The 20147-nt window shown below is 50.2% G+C and overlaps 1 protein-coding gene across 1 annotated transcript; it reads right to left on the bottom strand.

Annotated features, from left to right (window-relative positions):
• Positions 1-1655: 1655 nt before the first annotated feature.
• VSX2 (visual system homeobox 2) lies at positions 1656-18694 on the bottom strand (the record flags this gene model as incomplete). The annotated part of the gene is made up of 5 exons (XM_079536682.1): positions 1656-1972; positions 2622-2802; positions 14820-14943; positions 17111-17195; positions 18268-18694. 5 exons carry the CDS (start codon positions 18692-18694, stop codon positions 1656-1658), a joined length of 1134 nt encoding a protein of 377 aa, XP_079392808.1.
• Between the last annotated feature and the right edge of the window lie 1453 nt (positions 18695-20147).

The raw sequence follows: 20147 nt of genomic DNA, 5'->3' as shown, positions 1-20147 counted from the left end.
ACTGAAAATAACCTTCATGCTAATCTGAGTCCTGCTGGCCTTCCTTGGATAGCAGCCAGCTGCAGCGCGCGCTCGGGCTGCCCATGGAAACAGGTGCTGGGCCAGGCTGCCTCAGCTGCTTCCCAGGTTTATCTCCTGCAGCTGTCACCTGGATGAGATACCCCATCCATCTCCTGCTGGGCACATACCGTTTCTCCACAAAGCTGGGCTGGGCTCTTTACCTCTTCTAAATGCCTTAGAACAGCTTGTAGCAGCACTAATTGAGGTCTTGGTGGAGCAGAAGGCAGGCTTGGGTGAAATACTGCAGCCTATCTCCTCACTCTGAGATCCCCAGCACCTGTGTAGTGGTGCGAAGCTGCTCCTGCCTCCTTACAGCTTTCTTCTGCCCTCCTTTCCTTTGGGTCCAGCACCTCTTTGTGCTGCTTAGAGCTCACTGAAGTATTTCTGGGTAAGGTCTGAAACCTCACCCTTCTCAGCTTTGGCTGAATTCATTTTCCTTGAAAAAGTGACCAGACTCACACACCATATTCCAGTTTAATTTTATTCTTGTTTGTATCTTTACAGAAAATGGCACATAAATCACAGGTTCTGAATGACTAGAAGTTATTACAGCTCCATATCTCAAACACCTCAATACTGAATTCTTTTCTCACTGTATGTACATTATTTACACACCATGGGCTATAGTCTAACACGTCAAACAAACGGGTGACAAAGACAAATGGGACTGGATGGAAGAAGTTAATTCTGACAGAATTAAAACAGCAGCTCTGGGAAGAGGGTGCCTGATTGGGACAGAAGGGAGATGTCAGCACAAGATGCTGTGAAGAACAGCAGGTTTGGCTGCACAGGTCTGCGTGCACACGTGGGGTCGGTGAGGAGACGTATGTACACATTACAGTGTGTGCCAGGGCTGCGTCTGCATGGCTGTCATTCCCTTCAGGGCTCAGAAGGAGAGCGGGGCAAATTGACTTCAATAAATACCTTGGGAAAATGTCTTGTCTGAGAGGGTTTAACTGTGTGTGGCACTGGCCTCCGAGTGCGTGTGGGGAAGATGACAGTGTAGGCTGGGGTCATTGGAGGTGTGAGCAGGGAACAAGACATGGTGTCTGCAAGCTAAACCTGCACTTCCTCACATAATGGAGGCAGAAATCAGCCCCTCCAAATCTGCAGCCCCATCCCAGCAGCTGTCAGTGCTGAGCTGGGAGAGCTGTATAGCAGAGGCTCAGCATTTCACACACACAGGGCCATGGACTTATCATACCAGGGGCAGTGGGGTCCTCTGGGGTGTGGAACACAGTGGAATGCAGTGTGAGGTGAAGGGGAACTGGGCTTCACTGGCCTGGAGGGGGCTGGATGGGGCCTTAAGCTAGACCCAGACCCACAACCAGAGGGACCTGGAGCCGCAGCCTGCCCTGGGGTGGAGATGGAGATGGGGATGGGCTGGGGTAAGGAAAGACCTAGGAGTGGAGGAGTAAAGGACAGGGCTGTGCTTCAGGGGAGCAGGCTGGGGGCACCCCTGGGTAGCCCCACATGAAGAAACCAGGGCCCCACACTCTGGGTGGGTGCAGCCAGGAGGCCTGGCCATCAGAGGGGGCTGTGACCCCCAGAGGGCACAGTATCTGCCAGGGCTGGCTTCCACAGCCTCTGTTTCCCTAGATCAGCTTCTCCTCCTTCTGTGATGCACTGGACTTCTCGGTCTGCCTCTCATCCTCTGCCACCTCCTCCCCTTTCTCCGGCTTCCTCGGGGTGTCCCCCGCAATGGTCCCCAGGACTTTGGTGCTGTGCTCCTGAGCTTTGGCCCTGAGGGCGGCAATGCTGTTTTCTCTCAGTTCCTCCTGGGAAATGGCGGTTTTGGGATCCGAGCCCCTCTCTTCCTTGTCACCCTTGTCAAGCTTGGGCAGGGCCTGGCGCTCCACCTCCGTCTTCCTCCCCGCCTCAGCCGCTGCCTCCAGAGACTTTTTGTGCATCCCTAAAAAGAATTGTTGGTATTCGGGTTTAGAAAAGCGCCTGGGCATGGGAAAGCCATCTTGAACTGAAAACAGCAAAGATAAAGAGAGGCCAGAATTAAGGAAAAGCAGAAACCCTTGCTTCAAACAGCAGTCATGGCACGCCAGGCACTCTGGCCCCGCGCAAGTGCAGCCCTGGCTCAGTAGGGATGAGGGTCTTAGATACAGCAGCGGCCTGGGTCCCTGGGGTCATTTGCTACTTGGATCAGGGGAGGTTTCCCTGCCTTTCTCTATCAGTTCCTCATACAACCCACCCTTGCCTCCTCAGATTCATGCAGACAGAAGGACAGCCCACTGTTAAGATGCCCACAGTCAGTTCTGGGACAAAACCAGCCTGAAAGTTCAGAAAGTAGGAAGCAAAGAGCAGGAGCACATTAGGGTAACCACTACATCCACTATCCCTCCTCCACAGCAGACAAAGCAAAACGGGGCAGCAGTCCAGCTTTGTGGGTGCCCAGAGGAAGGGAAGTGGGATGAGTGCAAGAGAGGTCTTGGCACTCTGTACAACTTTGCAGGGATCCTGAGCAAGCTGGTGTCCCATCAAGTTTTCTCCTCACACCCCTCTTCATCCTGACCTCCTTGCCACCCCTGTGAGGCTGGCTGCTCTCTTACCCAGGAGCCACGGGGCACACGATTCCATGATGCCGTCCTTGGCTGACTTGAGGATAGACTCAGGCAGTGGGATGGAGTGACGCACCATGGCTCCATAGAGTCCGTACTCGGCCATCACACTGCTCCGGCCCCAGCACTTCTCTCGCTTCCGCCACTTAGCCCGGCGGTTCTGGAACCAGACCTGGAGTGGAGGATAGGGAGGGATGTGAGCATCGGGGGCAGCAGATGTGATATCCCATCCCTGCACACGTGTGCTTGTGCAAGAGGATGAAGATAGGCACATGTACACCTTCCCAAAAGCCTCATACAACAGTCACTGGGTATTTCTCTCCCTCCTCCTTGCAGGAACAACAAGGGCCAAGCATGAGAGCAGGTCCCATCCCTCCCTGCAGGATGTAATTAATTTGCCATTGCGCTGTCTTTTTTCCAGCAGATTTTGGCTCTCGTGTCTGGGATTTGCTTTCATTATTTACTGGGCGCCTGAGCTGCAGCAAGGGGCTGTGTGCTGCAGTGCCACAGGGACAGCAGAGCTGGGGGAGATGCTCTGGATAGGCAGGAGAAGAGGGAGCTGATCTGTGCCACTTGCCTTGAATTCCCTGTTTGAAAAGACCCACATCTTCTCAGAAAATTGGCAGAATAATCTCCGAGCTGTGACCTGGGGGGCAGCGAGCAGAGACGCGGGCGGAGGCAGGGGTGGCTCACAGAAATCTATTAGCGCTCGCTCTCCGATTTCCATCCCTCTTGTCTTGCCTGCCCTCCTCCCTCCCCACAACCCCTCCCTTCCCACAGAGCGGAGGCATCAGCTTTAGATGAAAAATTGCTCGAGGTCTATTCAGAAGGAGGCAAAGGAAGAGTCAGCCCCAGGGGCAGCCCAGGCCTGATTGAAAAATAAGTTAATTTCAGTTTGAATCGATGGGCCTCAGGCACTGAAATATCACGGGAAATTAAAGCAGCAGGTCCCTGGGGAACCACGCCATTGACCTGCGCTAATTAATGCCATGGAGTTACCAGTCGCCTCTCCAAAAGGCAGCCCCTCCCTCCCTGTGGACACCCCAAACACCTCCTCATTTAACTAATTAGACTCACAGAAAATTGGGTGTTAATTTGTTTAGGATTTTTTTTTTTCCTCCTATTTTTTCCCTCCCTTTCCCGGAAAGTACACGGCAGAATGGAAATGAATGGCGGGGTCTCGCTGGCAGATGGATGCTCGGGGTCACTCCGCAATCTTCTCCAACTTGATTGCTTGATTAGGTCGTTAGCACATTAAAAAAAAAAATTGCTTGCCGTCTGGCGCTGGCCTGATGAGTGGGATGAGGCGGGAATCGCCTGGGTAATTTATCTTTTTATACTGCAAAGAATTTGATTTCAATCTGCAGATATATGGAGGTGCCTTTGACACCTGTTTAACATTACAGAGCTGACAGCTTAACCCTCTGTTGCCTCAGCTGTGGGGGAGCAGGGGCTGCAGGGAGGAGCACAGAGGGCTCTGAGACCCCCCGGCTCGTGGGGACAGTGAGACCTTTGTCTGGGTGCAGCCTTGCCAGGCCCCTTCAGAGCACAGTGAGCTCACCTCTTTCACCTGCCTGCCCAGAAGAGACTGCAGAGCATCCTCTGCAGGGATGGAAGACATGGGCTCGGCAGCTGTGATCCCAGATTGTCCTGGCAGAAGACCCCCTGTGCCCAGCAGAGGGGATGTTACAGCCAGGATGCTTCCTGCAAAATCCAGAGGACAGCACCTGCCAATCTGCCTTGGTCTGGAGCTGAAGTGACACCTCTCCACGTACCCAGAACGGCTTGCACAAATGTTCACTGGGATTTTCAATCAGACACAGTTTTTTGTTTTGTTTTTTTTTTTCACACCAGATACCAAGTGGGCAACTTTTAAAAATCTCTTCAATTCTTATCTTCAGGTGCTTCCTCACTGAGGCTTTCACCACCTGCCTTTTTTCCCTTCTTCCTGCCTCGTTTCTCCAAACATCTTACTCCATGCTCCTCAGGCTCCCCCTTGCTCCATGGCTCTCAATCCTGCTACAGCAGTGGTCTCTTTTAGTGCTGCCCCAAAACCTGCAGCAACAGAACATCTCTTCTCCCCCAACATGAGCAAAAAAATGCAGGAGGCAGCCCAGGTTTTGCCATAGGCAGACCAATTTTGACTGGCGCTGGTGGAAAATTTTCTGACAAAATGCTGATTCAGTTATACATAAATGCTGCCTCTGGTCAGTGGAAGCATAACCAAAATTACCTATGGGTTTCTTCTCAGTGTTGTATTTTAATCTCGTCCACGTAACAAGCAAGATCTACGCTACAATGCCAAATGGGCAAATCAAAATGACATCAACAGCCTTGTAAGGTCATTAGATTTCCCAAATCAATTTTTGAAATTTGATGGGAATTTCCTCATGGTTTTGAAGTGGGAAAAAGAAACATTGAAATGGCAGAATTTCTAGCAGGAGGGGCTGTCCGTCTTGTTTTGACACCAGGACCTTAACCTCAGATAGGATCTCAAGTGAAAGTAGTGGTGCTCAATGTCAAATATTCCAAGGCCAGGACCCAGCCCAGCTCCTCTACCACCACCCCATCCCACACATCATGGTGGGATAAGCTCCAGTATGGCACCTGCAGACTCAATGCAACACCATTGTGGATGGGCAGAGTTATTCTCTGGGGCCCAATCTTGTGATTTTGCTCTCAGTCATATAGCTCCTCAGTTAAGACTTTGTTTTGGGAGAAGATCTTATTCTTTTCTCAGGATCTCTTGACACATTACCAAAATTTTCTTATGCCTCCATTCTGAGCGGAATTGTGCAACAGGTTTATTAGTGCTGAGGTACTTAAAGTGGTGTTGGTGCATCAGCCACAACTTCTGAAAATACAGGTATTGATTGTAGGTATCCCACTTTTCCTTCCTTTATAGTTGTTTTTCAGTTTACTTTAAATTTTGGTATTTTGTTTTCTTCAGCTGAAGATGTTTTTGCTTTCAGATGTTTGTTCTACAATTTCCTCTGACTTGGTCTGCTTCAAGTAACGTTAACTCTATCTATATTTGGACTTGTCCCTTCCCACCCCATGTGCTCAGCTTTGTGAAATGCTGTATTTACCCTGCAGCTTGCCTTTCACTTGCTTTTCTCTGGTTCTCCATGACACAGCACTGGGTATGCTGAAAGGATTGGGTTTGTACTTCCACACTTCATGACCTAACACCCATTATTAATTTCAGACTGCATTTACTGAAGCATATCTGATGTTTTGCAAAGCTATCACAATCTGGTGGGCAAAGGCATTTTTTGGACCAACAGTCTACTGCTTAAGATAATTTGCATCCTATTAATTTCACCTCTGTGAAAGATAGGATGCTTGTTCCAAATGTCCTATCCTCAGAAACTGGATAACATTGAAGTGGGTAAATCTGTCTTGCTATTCCTTGGTTTCTTGGCAGTGACCAGAATACCTAAGAACCAACTTCTTTAAAGACATTTTTAAGCATAGATCTGAATAATGAGAGATATTTCAGAAATAAGGGGTAGAAATTTCTTGAATTAGTAAAGGATGCGAAAAGGACTTCATGATGTCGTAGGGTGGAGATGAACGCTAGAGGGAGTGACTGAACAGAGACATTGGGCGGGGGTAAGGCGCAGAAGGAAGAGAAAGCTGACCGGGCTCTGAGGGATGCCTCTTTGTCTCTTCGCAGGCACACATGAAGACCCCTTGTCCCCGTCTGCTGGAACACTGTAGAAATTCATCCAGTTATACTGGCTAAAACCACCTTCTCCATACCCTTTCCCAAGAGCAGAAAAGAGGAAACAGGGCAGCAGGAGGTGAGATTTGGTATGTCAGAAGAAAACATTCTGTGAAACATTTGGTAGGAAAGGCTTGGTCACTCCAGCCTGCAGGAGCTCATCTTCCAATTCGCTTTAGAAAAGGGTCTGGCGCTTCTTCCTGGCTGACCTTCATCAGGCAGGAAAGGGGAATGTTTCAGTGATGCGCTGGGATATTTCCAAGGGTTAATGCTCATGAAACTTGCACCTCTGCTGATGACTATCAGCAGATGACGGTTCCTGTCCCATTACTCTGACAGCATTCCAGATTTCATGTTTTCTTTCCCACAGGACCCCACAGTGGCTTTGGATCCAGCCACGTGAGCACACTAGCTGCAGCACCTTCAGCATCATCTCCTGGGTGCTTGTTCCACATGCCTGTCTTTCTCAGACCCCTACCAAAACCAGCAGTATTGGAAAGTGTTACAAACAGGAATATTTCTAATCTTACCATCATCTAATTTTCATCCTCAGTGCCCGCTGCCCCAGGCAGTCAAATCATAGGCACTGTGCACTGCATCACAGGGTCACAGCACTTCAGAGCAAAAATTGGCAAGGTTATTCTTGCCAGGTTCCTCCTCTGAAGCACAAATGATGACCGATACTCCTTTATATTATTGATAGTGCAGAAGAGCAAATTGTAGTAGGAGGAATCTCTCATTTCGCAAAGGAACATGAGACTCAATGTGTCCTTGTTATCCACATTCATCATATTAGTTTGTTTACCTAATCAGCTCCTGAAACACTGTCTGCTAAAGAGAGAAATCTGCTTGAGAGTAGACATGAGCCAGGAATCTTAATCAGCAAAGGGATTCTTCAAGGCATCTAGGGTGTTACTGTGCCTGTTTCAGTGAGCACAATCTAAGACTTTTGTTGGTTACAGTAATTTTCTTGGCTTCTATTTTCAAAGCTGAGAGGGGCTATGCTTCATCTTTCTAACAAACGAACAGTAATATTCCCTGCCCAAGCACTCCTCGTGCCTTCAGAGAAAACACCAAAATAGCTAATGGTGAATTTTTCTTCACCAAATCTTACATGGTGTCTTTGGCACAGCATTTCACCAGCGTTCTTTCACGTTATGGGCATTGCTGATTGAGCACGAGAGGGTCCCAGCCCGAAGCAGCACACGCTGGAATGTCCACTAGATGGCCACAAGCAAATGTATGTACACGTGCACAGACAAACAGATGCAGACATACTGACACACCAGCATGTGCCTTTGCCAGGTCATGGGGAGCTGCTGCATACAGCTGTTGGACAATCAGAAACTGAGGAAAGGAACAAAATCCCAATACCGTTGAGGAGAGAATCTGCGCTGCTCGTGGGCTGCCAGCCATCTTACACTCTCTATTCTCTGATTAAAAAAAAACCATGGCTCTGATCTTCAGCTAAGGGAGACAAGCTATCGCTCTGTACGATTCCTGCAAAGAAGCCATCTTTGACATTGAGCTTTTGGAGTGAGGATACAGCTGGAGGTCCCTGTCCTTCCACACCAAAAAACCCAGGAAGCTTTCTGGACTTCTGTGACATTGCCTTTGGTTATAATCCACTGTCATAGTGCCACCATAGTCATGGTCCTGTCTTCTCAGCACTAAGTTCTCCCTGACAACAACTCACCTCCCTATTTTCTTCTTTTCCAATACAATCCTCTAACTGAGAGTAGACACAATTAAAACCTCCACAGAAAAATACAATGGTATCATCATCCCCTATGCTGAACAGGGCCAGTGCTCTGGCTGGGTACAGTTATGGGGCTGTTCTTTGCACTGCTCGCATCCTCAGTCTTTCCCTGAGCATCTCCCCGTTCACACTCATGGGACCTGGGGGTTTGTAGCGCATTGTCACAGCAGTGTAAGATCTGATTGGGTACTGAGACTTCCCCAGATCCCTGCCTGCAGCGACCACCCCAGGAAAGCTTCCAGTCAACTGGCTGCTAGTGAAAACTGCAGCGCTTGCGTAAGCCTGGCAACACTTTATTGGAATCTTTTCAAATGTAACGTCAAAATTATTGGCACTGTTTATGGTGACATCACTTTCTACAGCTAGCATAAAATGGGTATGAAGTTAAATGAGAGCAGTAAAGGTTGCACATGGCCTGCATGGCTGATCACAGGGTTATCATTCCTTCACTTCCTAACACTAGGAAAGAGCTTTCTGAGCTCATATTAAAAGGAACAATTCCCTCATATGTCATGGGAAGAATCCTCCTTGCTAGTAGCTGGAGTTGTGGCTGACCATTTGGCTAACAGATCCAACCAGATGTGCTGTGATAAGCTGGAAATCAATACTCACCTCTTGCAAGCAAAGATACTGTGGTTTATCCAAATTCAAGTATCCTCAAAGCCAAACTAGCACAAGACACACTTTGAATATGGGTCAGCACAACACCTAGAAAAAGTATTGTCTGACAATACCACGCTGCAGCTCTGCAGCTCTTGCAGGCCATGCATGCCCTGAATCCCACGCAACAGCAGCAAATGTGCAAATACAACTATTTTTTTGCATTCTATCTGACTTATGCAGACAAAATTGTAAATATCTCATCTCACCTTGGTCCCAGTGCATTTTCCCACTGCTAGGACCCTAATCCTTCTCTAGCATCCCTCTATCGCTGGCAAAGAGTCAAAGATAAGAAGTCAATAATAAATAAGGGAACAAAAGGAGGCAAAATTCCTCTTGGCCAGAGAACATTTTAAATTACACCCATTACACCCCCAGTTCAAACCTAGTGTTTTCATCTGGCTTCGCCATCCTTATCAACCTAGGGAGACATTTGTCATTAACACAAGGGATGATACTGCACAGAGCATGTATCCTACAGGTGCTCATAATGCTGACAGTAAACCCAGCCTCCATTGACCAAGCTGCTATCCTGCCTCATTTCCCCACGCTAAAATTTCTCTGTATCTCCTCTGAAACAGAGAAAATGTTTCAATTGGTCTTTGTAAACATCCATATGCAATGAACTCTGTGAACACAGCCTCTGCTGTGTTACATGTACTTGTGCACACAAGTGCAGTTCTACTAGAAATATTCATGTTGAAGTCTCCACCAGCTAAGAAGCAACCTGTGAGACAAATCTCACTCAGGACCGTCAGCCATCTCACTCAGGAAGATGCATGGTAAGGATGGTATTCACAACTCCTTGTCCTGCACAATAAGCAACCTTTCAGTTGGGTCTCTTGAATCCAGGGAACAAGGAGGATCACTGGAGTCAAAGATCAGGCCAGAACAGGAGTCTGTCTCCTGACCATTACCCAGGAGGTCAGATCCTCATCACATACGTTTACATGGTCAAGTTAGCTTGGGCCTTCCAAGGAGCTGTTTCCCTACCAGCAACATTGCACACACATTTACTCAGTTCAGCCTCCCTCTGGGTGAGCCAAGCTGAAATTATTGAGATCTATCAGGGTAAATGATTAGCACTATACAAAAAAAAAAAAAAAAAAAAAAAAAAAAAAGCGCCAAAAACACATACACACACACACACACACAAAAAAAAAGACATTAAGAAATAAGGAGAAAAGTAAATTAATGAAATTAAATTAGACCTCCAAAGCACCTAAGTTATTGAATCATTAAAAAAAAAATCTGCATTCAAAGTCAGGAAGGGAGGAAAAATGTATAATAACAGGTCATTAAGAGAAAACCTGAACACAACCATCAGCTGGTCTCTCTGCCAAGCACCCAAAGGTTAGAGGGGAATTCACTATTGAACAATTGAAGTGACTAATGAACAACAGTGCCTCAGCTAATTCAGAGATCTGTTAAGAAAACAGTGGGATAAATGTGGGGAAGAGATCCTGAGTAGTTATAGTGTGGCACAGACCCTGCAGAGCCATTGCTCCCTCATTCTCCCATCTGTGATGGAGAAAGGCCCTGCCAAGGCTTTCACAGCAATGGCCTATGGTATGCTTTGTTGGTAGCCGTCTTCCCTCTCACAGAGAAGTGTCTCAATACTTGGAGGTGCCTGACCTTAGGTGTGGGCTCCCCAAACCGCAGAGAAAGCACTGCCCCATTTTCCTCTTTCTGCTATGGAGGAGCACACCAAAATCATGCTGTGACACCCTTATGCTGTGACAGTTGTGAACATCTTGCAGGAGGCAGAGCAGAAGGCAGAAGACTAAGACATCCAAGGTTGGCTCAGTTTGAATTTCTGTCCCATTTATAAATCTGGTCTGTTACCAATGGAACTTGGGGATGGAATGCAGAGAGATAAAGTGGTACCTGGAAATACAGAGGTACATACCTCTATGCCTCCATCACTGCTCAAAAACAAACAAAAAAAGAACACACAAAAAAACCAAACCACCACCACCACCAAAAACAAATAATACCTACAGCCCCAACTCTACCCAGGTAAAATCCACAAACAGGGCAGGTTACCTGCAAAGTCTAGCAACAGGCAGGAAATTTCCACTCTACAATAAGCAGGCGTTCCGTGCCACCCGTTTACCTTCCTGCCTCATTTTTTGCTCTGTCCAAATGCATGTGATGTGAGACTTTTCAGATGGCAAACCCAGGATTGCAAGGGCCCCTGTGTTTGCACACCACCCAGCCCCTCTGTTTACAGCTATGGTAATTAACTCGTAAACAAAGTTTCAGCACATGAACTGAAAACGAGCCATAGAGAAAGGGTAATGAAAACACTCAATTACAGAAAGGGCCAAATTAAACAACTCTTAATTGAAAAATTAAAATTAATATGAAGTCAGATGAACTAAACAAGCACAATATTGAAGAGGCAGCAAAGTGGATGAACCTCTCACATACCAATTAAAGACATGGAGGCAGAGATGCACCATACGCTATGAGAACCACTCATAATAATATTCTCACCAAGCCAGTAAGCTTGATTAGTGTTATTACTCTCACTTGTACACTTCCTACATCTCTAAAAGCACAGGGAAAGTTGATGATATTTATCTGGTATCATGCTGCTGTGGCTTGTCCCAGTGCTCAGGCATTATTGGAAAAGATTGCCAGCATATCTCCTTAGTTCTATTTCATGATTAACTTCTTGCAGGACTCTTTAAAGAAAAAAAAAAAAAAAAAAAAAAAAAAAAGCTATTGAAAAGGTTGGCTCACACAACAGCAACATTTTCAGCTTCTCCATCACCTTGATAATCTACTACCAAGCAGCCCATTCGTCCTGGTCATTCACCTCCAGCTACAGGGTCATCACCAACTTGCTGCATGGGTGGGAACCCTGTGGCCCTGTGCCTGGCCTAAGTGTGAGAATCACCTGAAAATAGTCAGGTTGTCACCTGCTGAGAGTAGTTATGACAGGTTGGAAACTCAAACCTCAGAAAGAGCAACAACACTACTCTCATTTCGATAATCCAAATCAATCTGTTACTGACCTTTAATATTATAGATAACAGCATTTAAAGTTTGACAACGTCACATATTAATAAACTCAATAGAGATAACTTATCTAAATCCACACGTTATGTTTAAGAGAATCTTTTGAGATAAAGGCTCTAATTTAAGTCAAACATTAAAATACTTGTCAGCTTGAGGCTGTTTTCATCACTTCAAGTTGCTTATTCAGGATATACATCCCTGCAGAAATCTATTTACCCCACCTACATTGTACAAGATGGTCTGGGTTTATTTTAGTAGCAGCACTTAAACTCTCCTGAATATTTTTCTCAATGCATTGATTAATGTGGTCCATTTCAAGTACCGTGCAAAACGGCCACAGTGACATCTGGTCTGACTTGTGTCTCATCGGGAAAATCAAATCTTTTTCCCACGTTGCCCACTGGGAGGATGCTCACAATCCTCCCAGCAGCAGCCAGTTCAGTGCAGGAGATGGTATATGCAAGGCAAGGAATGCTGCCTTGAAAAAAATAAAAAAAAAATAAAAAATACATGTTCATCTTCTCTGTAAATGGAAGATTTGAATATCTTTTCCTGAATTCAATATTCTCTCAAACCAATAACTTTTGTGGCCTCTGATGGCTATTTGTAGTGTTCTGCTGGAGGTTTTACACGCAAGCAGTTCCTATATATCATTCTCTCAATTGCACTCTCCGAATTTCACTTTCATATTGAATTTCATAGGTGATTTACTTTCTCTTTGACTACTACCTCCTGAGAAATAATCCCATGAATGAAAATAAGGGGCAGATATCACTCTTAGGTGAGGATCCAGTGGGAACCCGCATGAAACGCTGCAAGAGCCCATGGCATGCGATATCCACAACAATCTGAGAAACCACGCACATTAATGACCTACAGGAGAGAGAGCAGTGCTGAGAGATGGGAGGAACTGCAGGCTTCAGTGAGAATGCAGGAATAGAGACCTCCCTCATCAGTTAGAAACACATATAAGGGAAAAAAAATAAAAAGATGATGCAAAATTGTAAATATTACGAAGAAGGGAATAAAGATTAATTGTTGGCTGCCTCTTCCAAGAGAAGTGTGTGGCACTAAATGATGCTCATGGATTCAAAGCAAGATGTACTTCATTCATGCGATTCTGCTGTGGAAGCCTTTGCCACCAGATACTGAAGTATTTACATGAATTTGAAACCCTGGTAAGCTCTCAAAGCACTCAGTAAGTATCACAGAGTATTGCCCTGCTCTCAGACCCATCCCAACATCAACCTCGCACCATGGTCTAAGCTGGTGGCCATGACTGTCCTTAGAAAATGCTATAATAAAGGGAGAAACAACTCATACTAAGAGAGCTAAGCTGAAACATGAGAGAAATATCAAGCAACATGACCAAAGCTAGGAATTGATTTTTGACACAAAATAAGAGTTATGAACAGGGAGGCTTCATGTAGCGCATGGTAAGGGATGCTCTGGTGCTGACCCTCTGGAAGGATCAGTGGGAACGGACGCTTCTCCCCATCAGTGGTGCTCAGGGCTTTTATATGACCCTCAGGCACTCACACAATAGATGCCATAGGAATTCTGTTGCTTCTCTTTCCCCTTTCATGATAAGCAAAATGCCACTCGAGGACTTTCTCCTGGAATACTTGTGCCTTTAGCAGCACCTATTGCTCAGAACATGCACATCATTGGTTCTTGCTTCTGCAGGCCACGTTTGCCTTGAACTCCTGGGCAAGGGGCCATGGCAGAGAGATCCCCTAGGTTTAAAAGCCCAGCAGTACAGGAAGAGTTGTGGTTGCTCATTAGCCTGCTACAGAATGACAGGCAGCATGCCAGAGAGCTGGAATGAGTTAGCCACTTCTTCCTTTCCCAGTCAGATAACATAATGGCTCTCAGTGCCAGGAGGATGTCCCAGATGTGAAGCAGTGCATGCAGTGCACAAGGCCTTCCTGCCAGCCCAGCGTCAGATGGTGGATCCAGGCAACACTGACCTTCCACAGGTCTCTTTTCCCTGTGCTTTTTAACCTGTGCATGTGCAGAAGCAATTTCTTATGCAGCTCACTCTCTCTAGAGGTAAACTATTGGGTCCTGCTGCTCAGACAAAAATCCTATCTAATGGCCAGTAGGATTTCCAACAACGGGACTTCTGAAGCCCAGCAGAAATCTCATCTGTGCACATGTCTACAAGCTGTTAGGTCAGCAGGAATCCTGTTGACACAGTGGGCAAGAAGCCCAGCTCACTTTGAAACCAGGACTCACAGATTCACCTAACAGCTAATGCAACACTGTTGTAAATACTGCATCAGCAAAAATGGGTTCAAGTCTTGGCCATTACACCCCTGTGCCTCACAAGGATTCTGGAGGGAGCCAGGCACAAAGTAGTTGCCGGAGTCCGCCCTGGTGGACTTCGTGTTGGATCTGCCCAAGAACATTCTGCAGTGTCATCACAGGGCTGGCACACAAATAATGCCCAAACATTACATGTAATCAAAAAAATAAAGATCCACAGAAACATTCAGGCAACCTGTATTTGAAGAGGCAAATGCAATGAGTTCGCAGAGATGTGCGGACATCACAGCTGAGGCTCACCTCTCAACTCTGCCCACAGAGGGGCCAACTACCTGCTGTGGCCCCCAGGTCTGAGTCCAGAGGGGCACACATGAGATCCATCCCACCCAGTCTGGCCACCCAGATCCTGACTCCAGCCAACTCTCATTCACCTGTACTACCAATACCTCAAAACCCTACAGACATTCCTTGCACAGCAGTTCCCCTTCAGTGATTCAAGATTCCCTCTTTAACACACACCCCAAATCACGACTGCAACATCCCACACACAGCACATGTTGACAGACAAACCCCACATACAAATGGGCAAAAAAACAACTGATCTGGCTGCCCACATTTTTAAAGGGAATGGACAGCCCAGGGGGTTCAATCTGAGAAGCAAACTCTGTCCCATGTGTCTCCTTTCTTCCAGGTTGGGATGAGCATGGCCAGGAGAGGCAGGACAAGGGGACCTGAGAAATACTGTTACCTGTATCCTGTCTTCTGGCAGCTCTGTTTTCATGGCCAGCATCTCTCTAGCATACACATCAGGGTAGTGAGCCTCATTGAAGGCCTTTTCCAGCTCCTCCAGTTGGTAGGATGTGAAGATTGTCCTGAGAGGAACAAAACTCTTTGACCAAAAAACATAACATGCAGCAAAGGAAATACAGAGTCAGAGAAATGAACACAGATGCTACAGAAACCTGAGTAATTGATAAAGCATAGTATTTCCCCTTCGCCTCCTGTGTTTTTGTGCACAAAAGGTCAGGTTTCAAGGTAAAAGGAGAACCTGAAAATGGCTGAAGACAGAGCTTGGTATAGTTACAAATCACCTTCCTAGTCAGGGACATCCTGCTGGGAACATCCCCCCATGGCCAGCAGAGGGGCAGAGAGCCTTCCCTGGAGCCTGGGCTCCCACTGAACCCTCCCAAGCCTTTACTCACTCTGTGCTCTACTGCTGCATCCTGCCCTTCTCTGGATTGAAGCTCCAGATGTGCAGTGCCAGCTCCCTCTCTCCACCTTCACACTGGTTGCTCCCACACTGATACCCCAGTAGCTGCTCTCTGTCAGCTGGCATTGCCTTGTTGTCCTCCAGGAACCTCCTGGGCAGGCAGCAGCCGCAGCATTGCTCACTCTTAGGACAGGCAGACTGAAAGCAGGGACACCAAGGCAGCTGAGAGCCCTTCTCAGGGGATGGCCGAGAGGTCTCGGACCACTTCAACTCTGCAGGAACTGACGTTCTCACCCTAAAGCCCCTTTGTATGCAAAATGCGATTTTCAGCGAGAACTCACAGCATTTCGATGGCAAAAACAAACAAACAAACAAAAAAAACAAACAGCAGACAAAAAAATCCTACCAGAAAAACAGCAACAACAGCAACTTACAACCTTCGTTCGAGGTAACTGTGTAAATTATTAAGAAACATACAGCAGCCGTAAGGAAAAAGAGTGGGGAAAAAAAAATCGTTTTTTTAAAAAATATGCAGGAGTTTCAGGAAAGCCACAAAATTCCAGAGGGCACAAACAGAAAGTCTCAAAAATATCCTCAGCTATTTAGAACCTGAACGATGCTGCCAGATAGACGGCATTACCTACAAAAGCAGCATGCAAATACGAGGCACTTGACCACCGTCAGCTCTCGGTCCCCGTTCACAACGAAATCCATTTTCTTTTTCAACACTTTTCGTTCCCACAAATGTGGGAAGTCTGGGGTCAGCGCACGGCGGCTCCTGCTTCTCCCCGGGAGCAGAGGAACGGCGCTCCCCGTTCGGATCCGGTTCAGCCGCGGAGCCTCGCACCTCCCGTGCCGGGGCAGTGCCCGGAACCCACACGGCTCTCCCCGCTGCCTCCCGGGCAGCCCCGGCCCTGTGCAGCAGACACCGCGCTCTGCCGTTTGCTGCTCAAATCCTGCAGCTATTTGCGAGCTATCGGCCTGTCAGCTGCTTCGGTACAACCACAGCCCTTAACCATTCCTTACAGAATACATAACCACCGACTAGTGCTACGGGTCTGTTGCTGTTTGGAGCTGGAAACGGAACAGTTTCATGCGCTGTTTCAACTCGCAAGAAAGAAACGAATCCTCGTTGGCGCTGGAACAGCACCTGCCCGGCAGCACCCCGCTAGCTCAGGCCGAACCCCCGCACCTCCTGCTCGGATCCCTCTGGACCCACGCAGCCGCTGAGCTTTCGCTGGGGCACCTTTAATTCACCTCCCGCACCGTGGCGGGATTGATTTAATTGCTCCATAGTCAGCCCCGAAGGACGATGCCCAGGTGCCTTCATCCCGGCCCTGCGGCCGCAGCGGTACCACGAGCCGAGGCGGGAGGTTCGTTTCCGATTTTAAAGCACGGACATCCAACTCCATTCTCACTGCGGGAGGAGCGAGGGGAAGCGAGCCCCAGAGCATTCCCCAGAGCGAGTCTCCAGGCATTCCGCGGGCTGGGACTACCTCCCGACTATTGCATCTATTGGCGAAACATTAATTTTTAAGTAGCAAATTTTGAGATTCTTGATAGAAATTCTCCCTTGCTGACAGCCCAATTTTAGGTTGCTAAGCGAGGAGCGCTTTTGGTTATTTCACCTCTTCGCTTTGGGACGGGTTGGGAATTTTTTCAGCCCTAACCCGCAGCCAGAAAACCAAACCAAACCAAGCTAATCGCCGTTGCAATTCCCGCTCCTATGGGCACGTCCCGAATCCTACTTGCTGTGGACGCGAAGCGGCAGCGGGGCCCGGTGCTGCCGGTTCCCGGGAGGAGATGCGGGGCCGCCAGGCTTTGCTTACCTGTGCCGCCTCTTCTTTCGTTTCTTGCTCTGGTTGAGGGAAGATTTGGACATTTTGCGGTCGCTGGAGGAGACATCCTCGGAATCTGCGGAGAGAAGGGCAGCGGGCGTGGGCTGGGGCTCGCTCCCCGCCGGAGCCCCGCAGATCCGCTCCCTCCGGCATCTCCGCCTGGAGCTTTCGTTGCGATCGCGGCGCGGCCGGGGACTGCGGGCTGCAGCCCGGTCCCGGCCCCGGCCCAGATCCCGCTGCGGGCGCCTCGGGGACACCGTACCCCTCCGAGAAGGGCTGCGGGCCGGGAGGGAGCTCTCGCCGTCCCTTATGTCGCCCGGAGTCGTTTGCGGGGCTGCCGTTGTCGTGCCGCCGAAACGCGGAGACCGCGATCTCAACAAAATGTACGAAATGGAGGGAGCCGCGGCCCCCTCCCCGAGCCAGGGCACCCGTTGCCTCCCGCCTCGGGGCGGGGGACCCGCGCTGCTCAGCTGAAATGCCGGGAAGGAGGAAAAATAAAGGTTGCTGCAGCCACGGGGAAAAACATTGCCTGGAATGGCATCTGCCCGCGGCCGCCGCACGTCCCAGGGGTGCCCGGGCCGGGGGTGTTGCGGGCAGGGCGGTGCCGCCTTCGCCCCTCGGGAGCCGCCGGAGCTCGGAGCCGGGAGGCGCGTCTCGGTGCGGGCCGCCTTGCCCCAGCACTGGCCCCGAGCTCCGGCCGCTTCTCGCCCGCCGCCACCCTGCAGACGCCGGCCGAGGCTCCACGCTCCCGGGGGCCACGCTGCGGGAGGGGACGGCGGGCACGGTACGGGAGCTCCGGGAGGACGCTCGGTGACGAAGCGGGACACCGCTGCCCGCCGCTCCGGGAGCGGGGTCTGCGGGCGGCTGTCGCCGTCTAGGAACTGGATGGGAGCGGGCCTTAATTTCTCGGCAACGAGTTGGGGCCGCCGGGGCCGAGCGAGGGCCGCTCCGCCGGTGTTCGGTGCAGCCACGGGCCGTGCCGTCACGGCGCGGCCGCGGCCTCAGCCGGGGAGGGCCGGTCCCGAGCTCCCTCGTTCTTTTTCTCCTTCTCCTCGGTTCCGAAACGAAATCACCTCTCCGCCGCCGGGCGCGGGGCTCCGAAGGTGCCTGCCGGCGGCGGTGCCCCCGGGGGCCGGGACCGTGCCTACCTGAGCTGGCCGTCTGGCTGCTGTCCAGCTGCCCGGGAGCTCGGGCCAAAGGCTGCAGGTGGACGCTCTGCGGGTCGGAGAGCACCTCCAGAAAGGTGGGCTGCGCATAGAAGCCGGGGATGCCTCCGGCCCCCAGCAACCCCATGCCCACGCCGCCCACCCCGGCGGGGCTGAGGACGGAGCGGGCCGCCAGCAGGTGCCCGGCGGGCAGGGAGTCCAGGGCGGCCCGCGGGTGCGACGGCGGTTCCTTGTTCAAGCCCAGGATCTCCTGGATGCCGAAGCCGGTGCAGCGAGGAGGGGTGGGCCCGGAGCTGGGCTTGGCTCCCGCCGCGGGGGGCGGCGGCGGCGGGGCGGCGGCGGCCGCGCCGTCGGGCTTGGGCTTGCCGGGCAGGCTGGGGGCCAGCGCCGCGCCCGCTTTGCCCGTCATGCTGTGGCCGTCGGTCCCTGGTGCCCGCTCCGGGAATGCCTAGGAGCCCCCGGCTCAGGCCCCTTTTATCCGCCCAGCCGGGAGCCCGAGCGGGGTCAGAGCCGCGCAGCCAATCACAGGGGCCAGCCGCGATTAGGGATGCCAAAAAGCCGCCACCGGCACCGGCGGCGGTGGGGCCGGTGCCCGGCGGGGCAGGTCTGGGAGCTGGGCTCGGCAGAACAGGGCCCTACCGCAAAACGGGGCTCCGGCCCGTGGGGCAGCGGCCCCGAGGAGGGATACGTGAAAGAGCCTCTGGGGAAAATGCCGGATCCCCGGGTCTGCTGCTCGTGCAGTGATCAACGGGTGGTCTGCAGGGAATTATGGTGCGTGGAGAGGACCTGGGGACTGAGGCTGAGCCATCCTTGAAGCAGAGTAGGGCTGAGCGTTATGTGCTGGAGAAACATCTGGGTTGTGTCATCAGAGGACCAACACTGCCCACCCACAGGCAGATCCACCACACGGTGCTATGGTAGCTGAGAGCATCTCTCACCACCCGTGGGCACAGTGCCACACACCTTGTCCCGCATGCCTGACCCCAACCTTTTCAACATTCATTGAAGAGAAATCCTCAGGCATCACTGTGTCACTCACTCAAGCAGGTAGCCCCTTCACAGCATGTGCCTCTAGAAATGGGAGCAGCTACAGAAACTGGGATCTGTCTGGGATGGTCAAGGTCCTTTGGGATTGCCTAACAGCCCCTGGCAGCCATACATCCGCTCTGCGGATTTTGGGAATCCTAATTTAGAGTCTTGGCCTGCAAAAGGTTTCTGGGCTACTTCAGATGCCAGATTGGACAATTGGACAAACCAATGGCACTCTCACTCTGATGGCATACTGCTAAGACTATCCCCTACCAGATCACCATATCTGAAGCCCTTTGAAGTCCTGTGGCTCCCATGATCAGCACAGGTGCTGGGGCAAATACCTGCACATGGCACCTGCACCTACAGAACTGTCCTGGGTTCACACGTGGTGCAATAATGCACAGAGGCAGCATTTCAGCCTAAGCCCATGTTCTCAAACTTCTGTGGCTATCCTCCTCCTTCTCTTGCTTCTTCCCGAGGCCTGACTTTGCATCCCTACACAAGGAAAGGAATAATTATTTGACGATGATCACATTTTCTAGCTTAAGAGCATCAGAGCTTATCAGCCTGAGGACCACTCTGCAGCAGGTGTCACCTCTGTCACTTTGTGCCTCCCTGAATGGCAGCTGGTGATCTGCAAGCGCAGTAGTTCATTCCACTGTTTACACAAAAGTCAAACTAGTCAGTCTGTAGAATTACATAGAGTCTTTCTCTCATGTTTAATTCTCTTCTCATTGCTTTTCTCCCAACATTTCCCCACCTGCCCACTAGGGCATTTGCTGCCTTTGCGGCATGGTTCCACCCAGTGTACCTGCACAGCCTCACCCCAC

This window comes from Tetrao urogallus (assembly GCF_951394365.1).
Source record: "Tetrao urogallus genome assembly, chromosome: 6".
In the NCBI taxonomy this organism is placed as follows: Eukaryota; Metazoa; Chordata; class Aves; order Galliformes; family Phasianidae; genus Tetrao; species Tetrao urogallus.
This window is presented reverse-complemented; position numbering and strand designations above follow the sequence as displayed.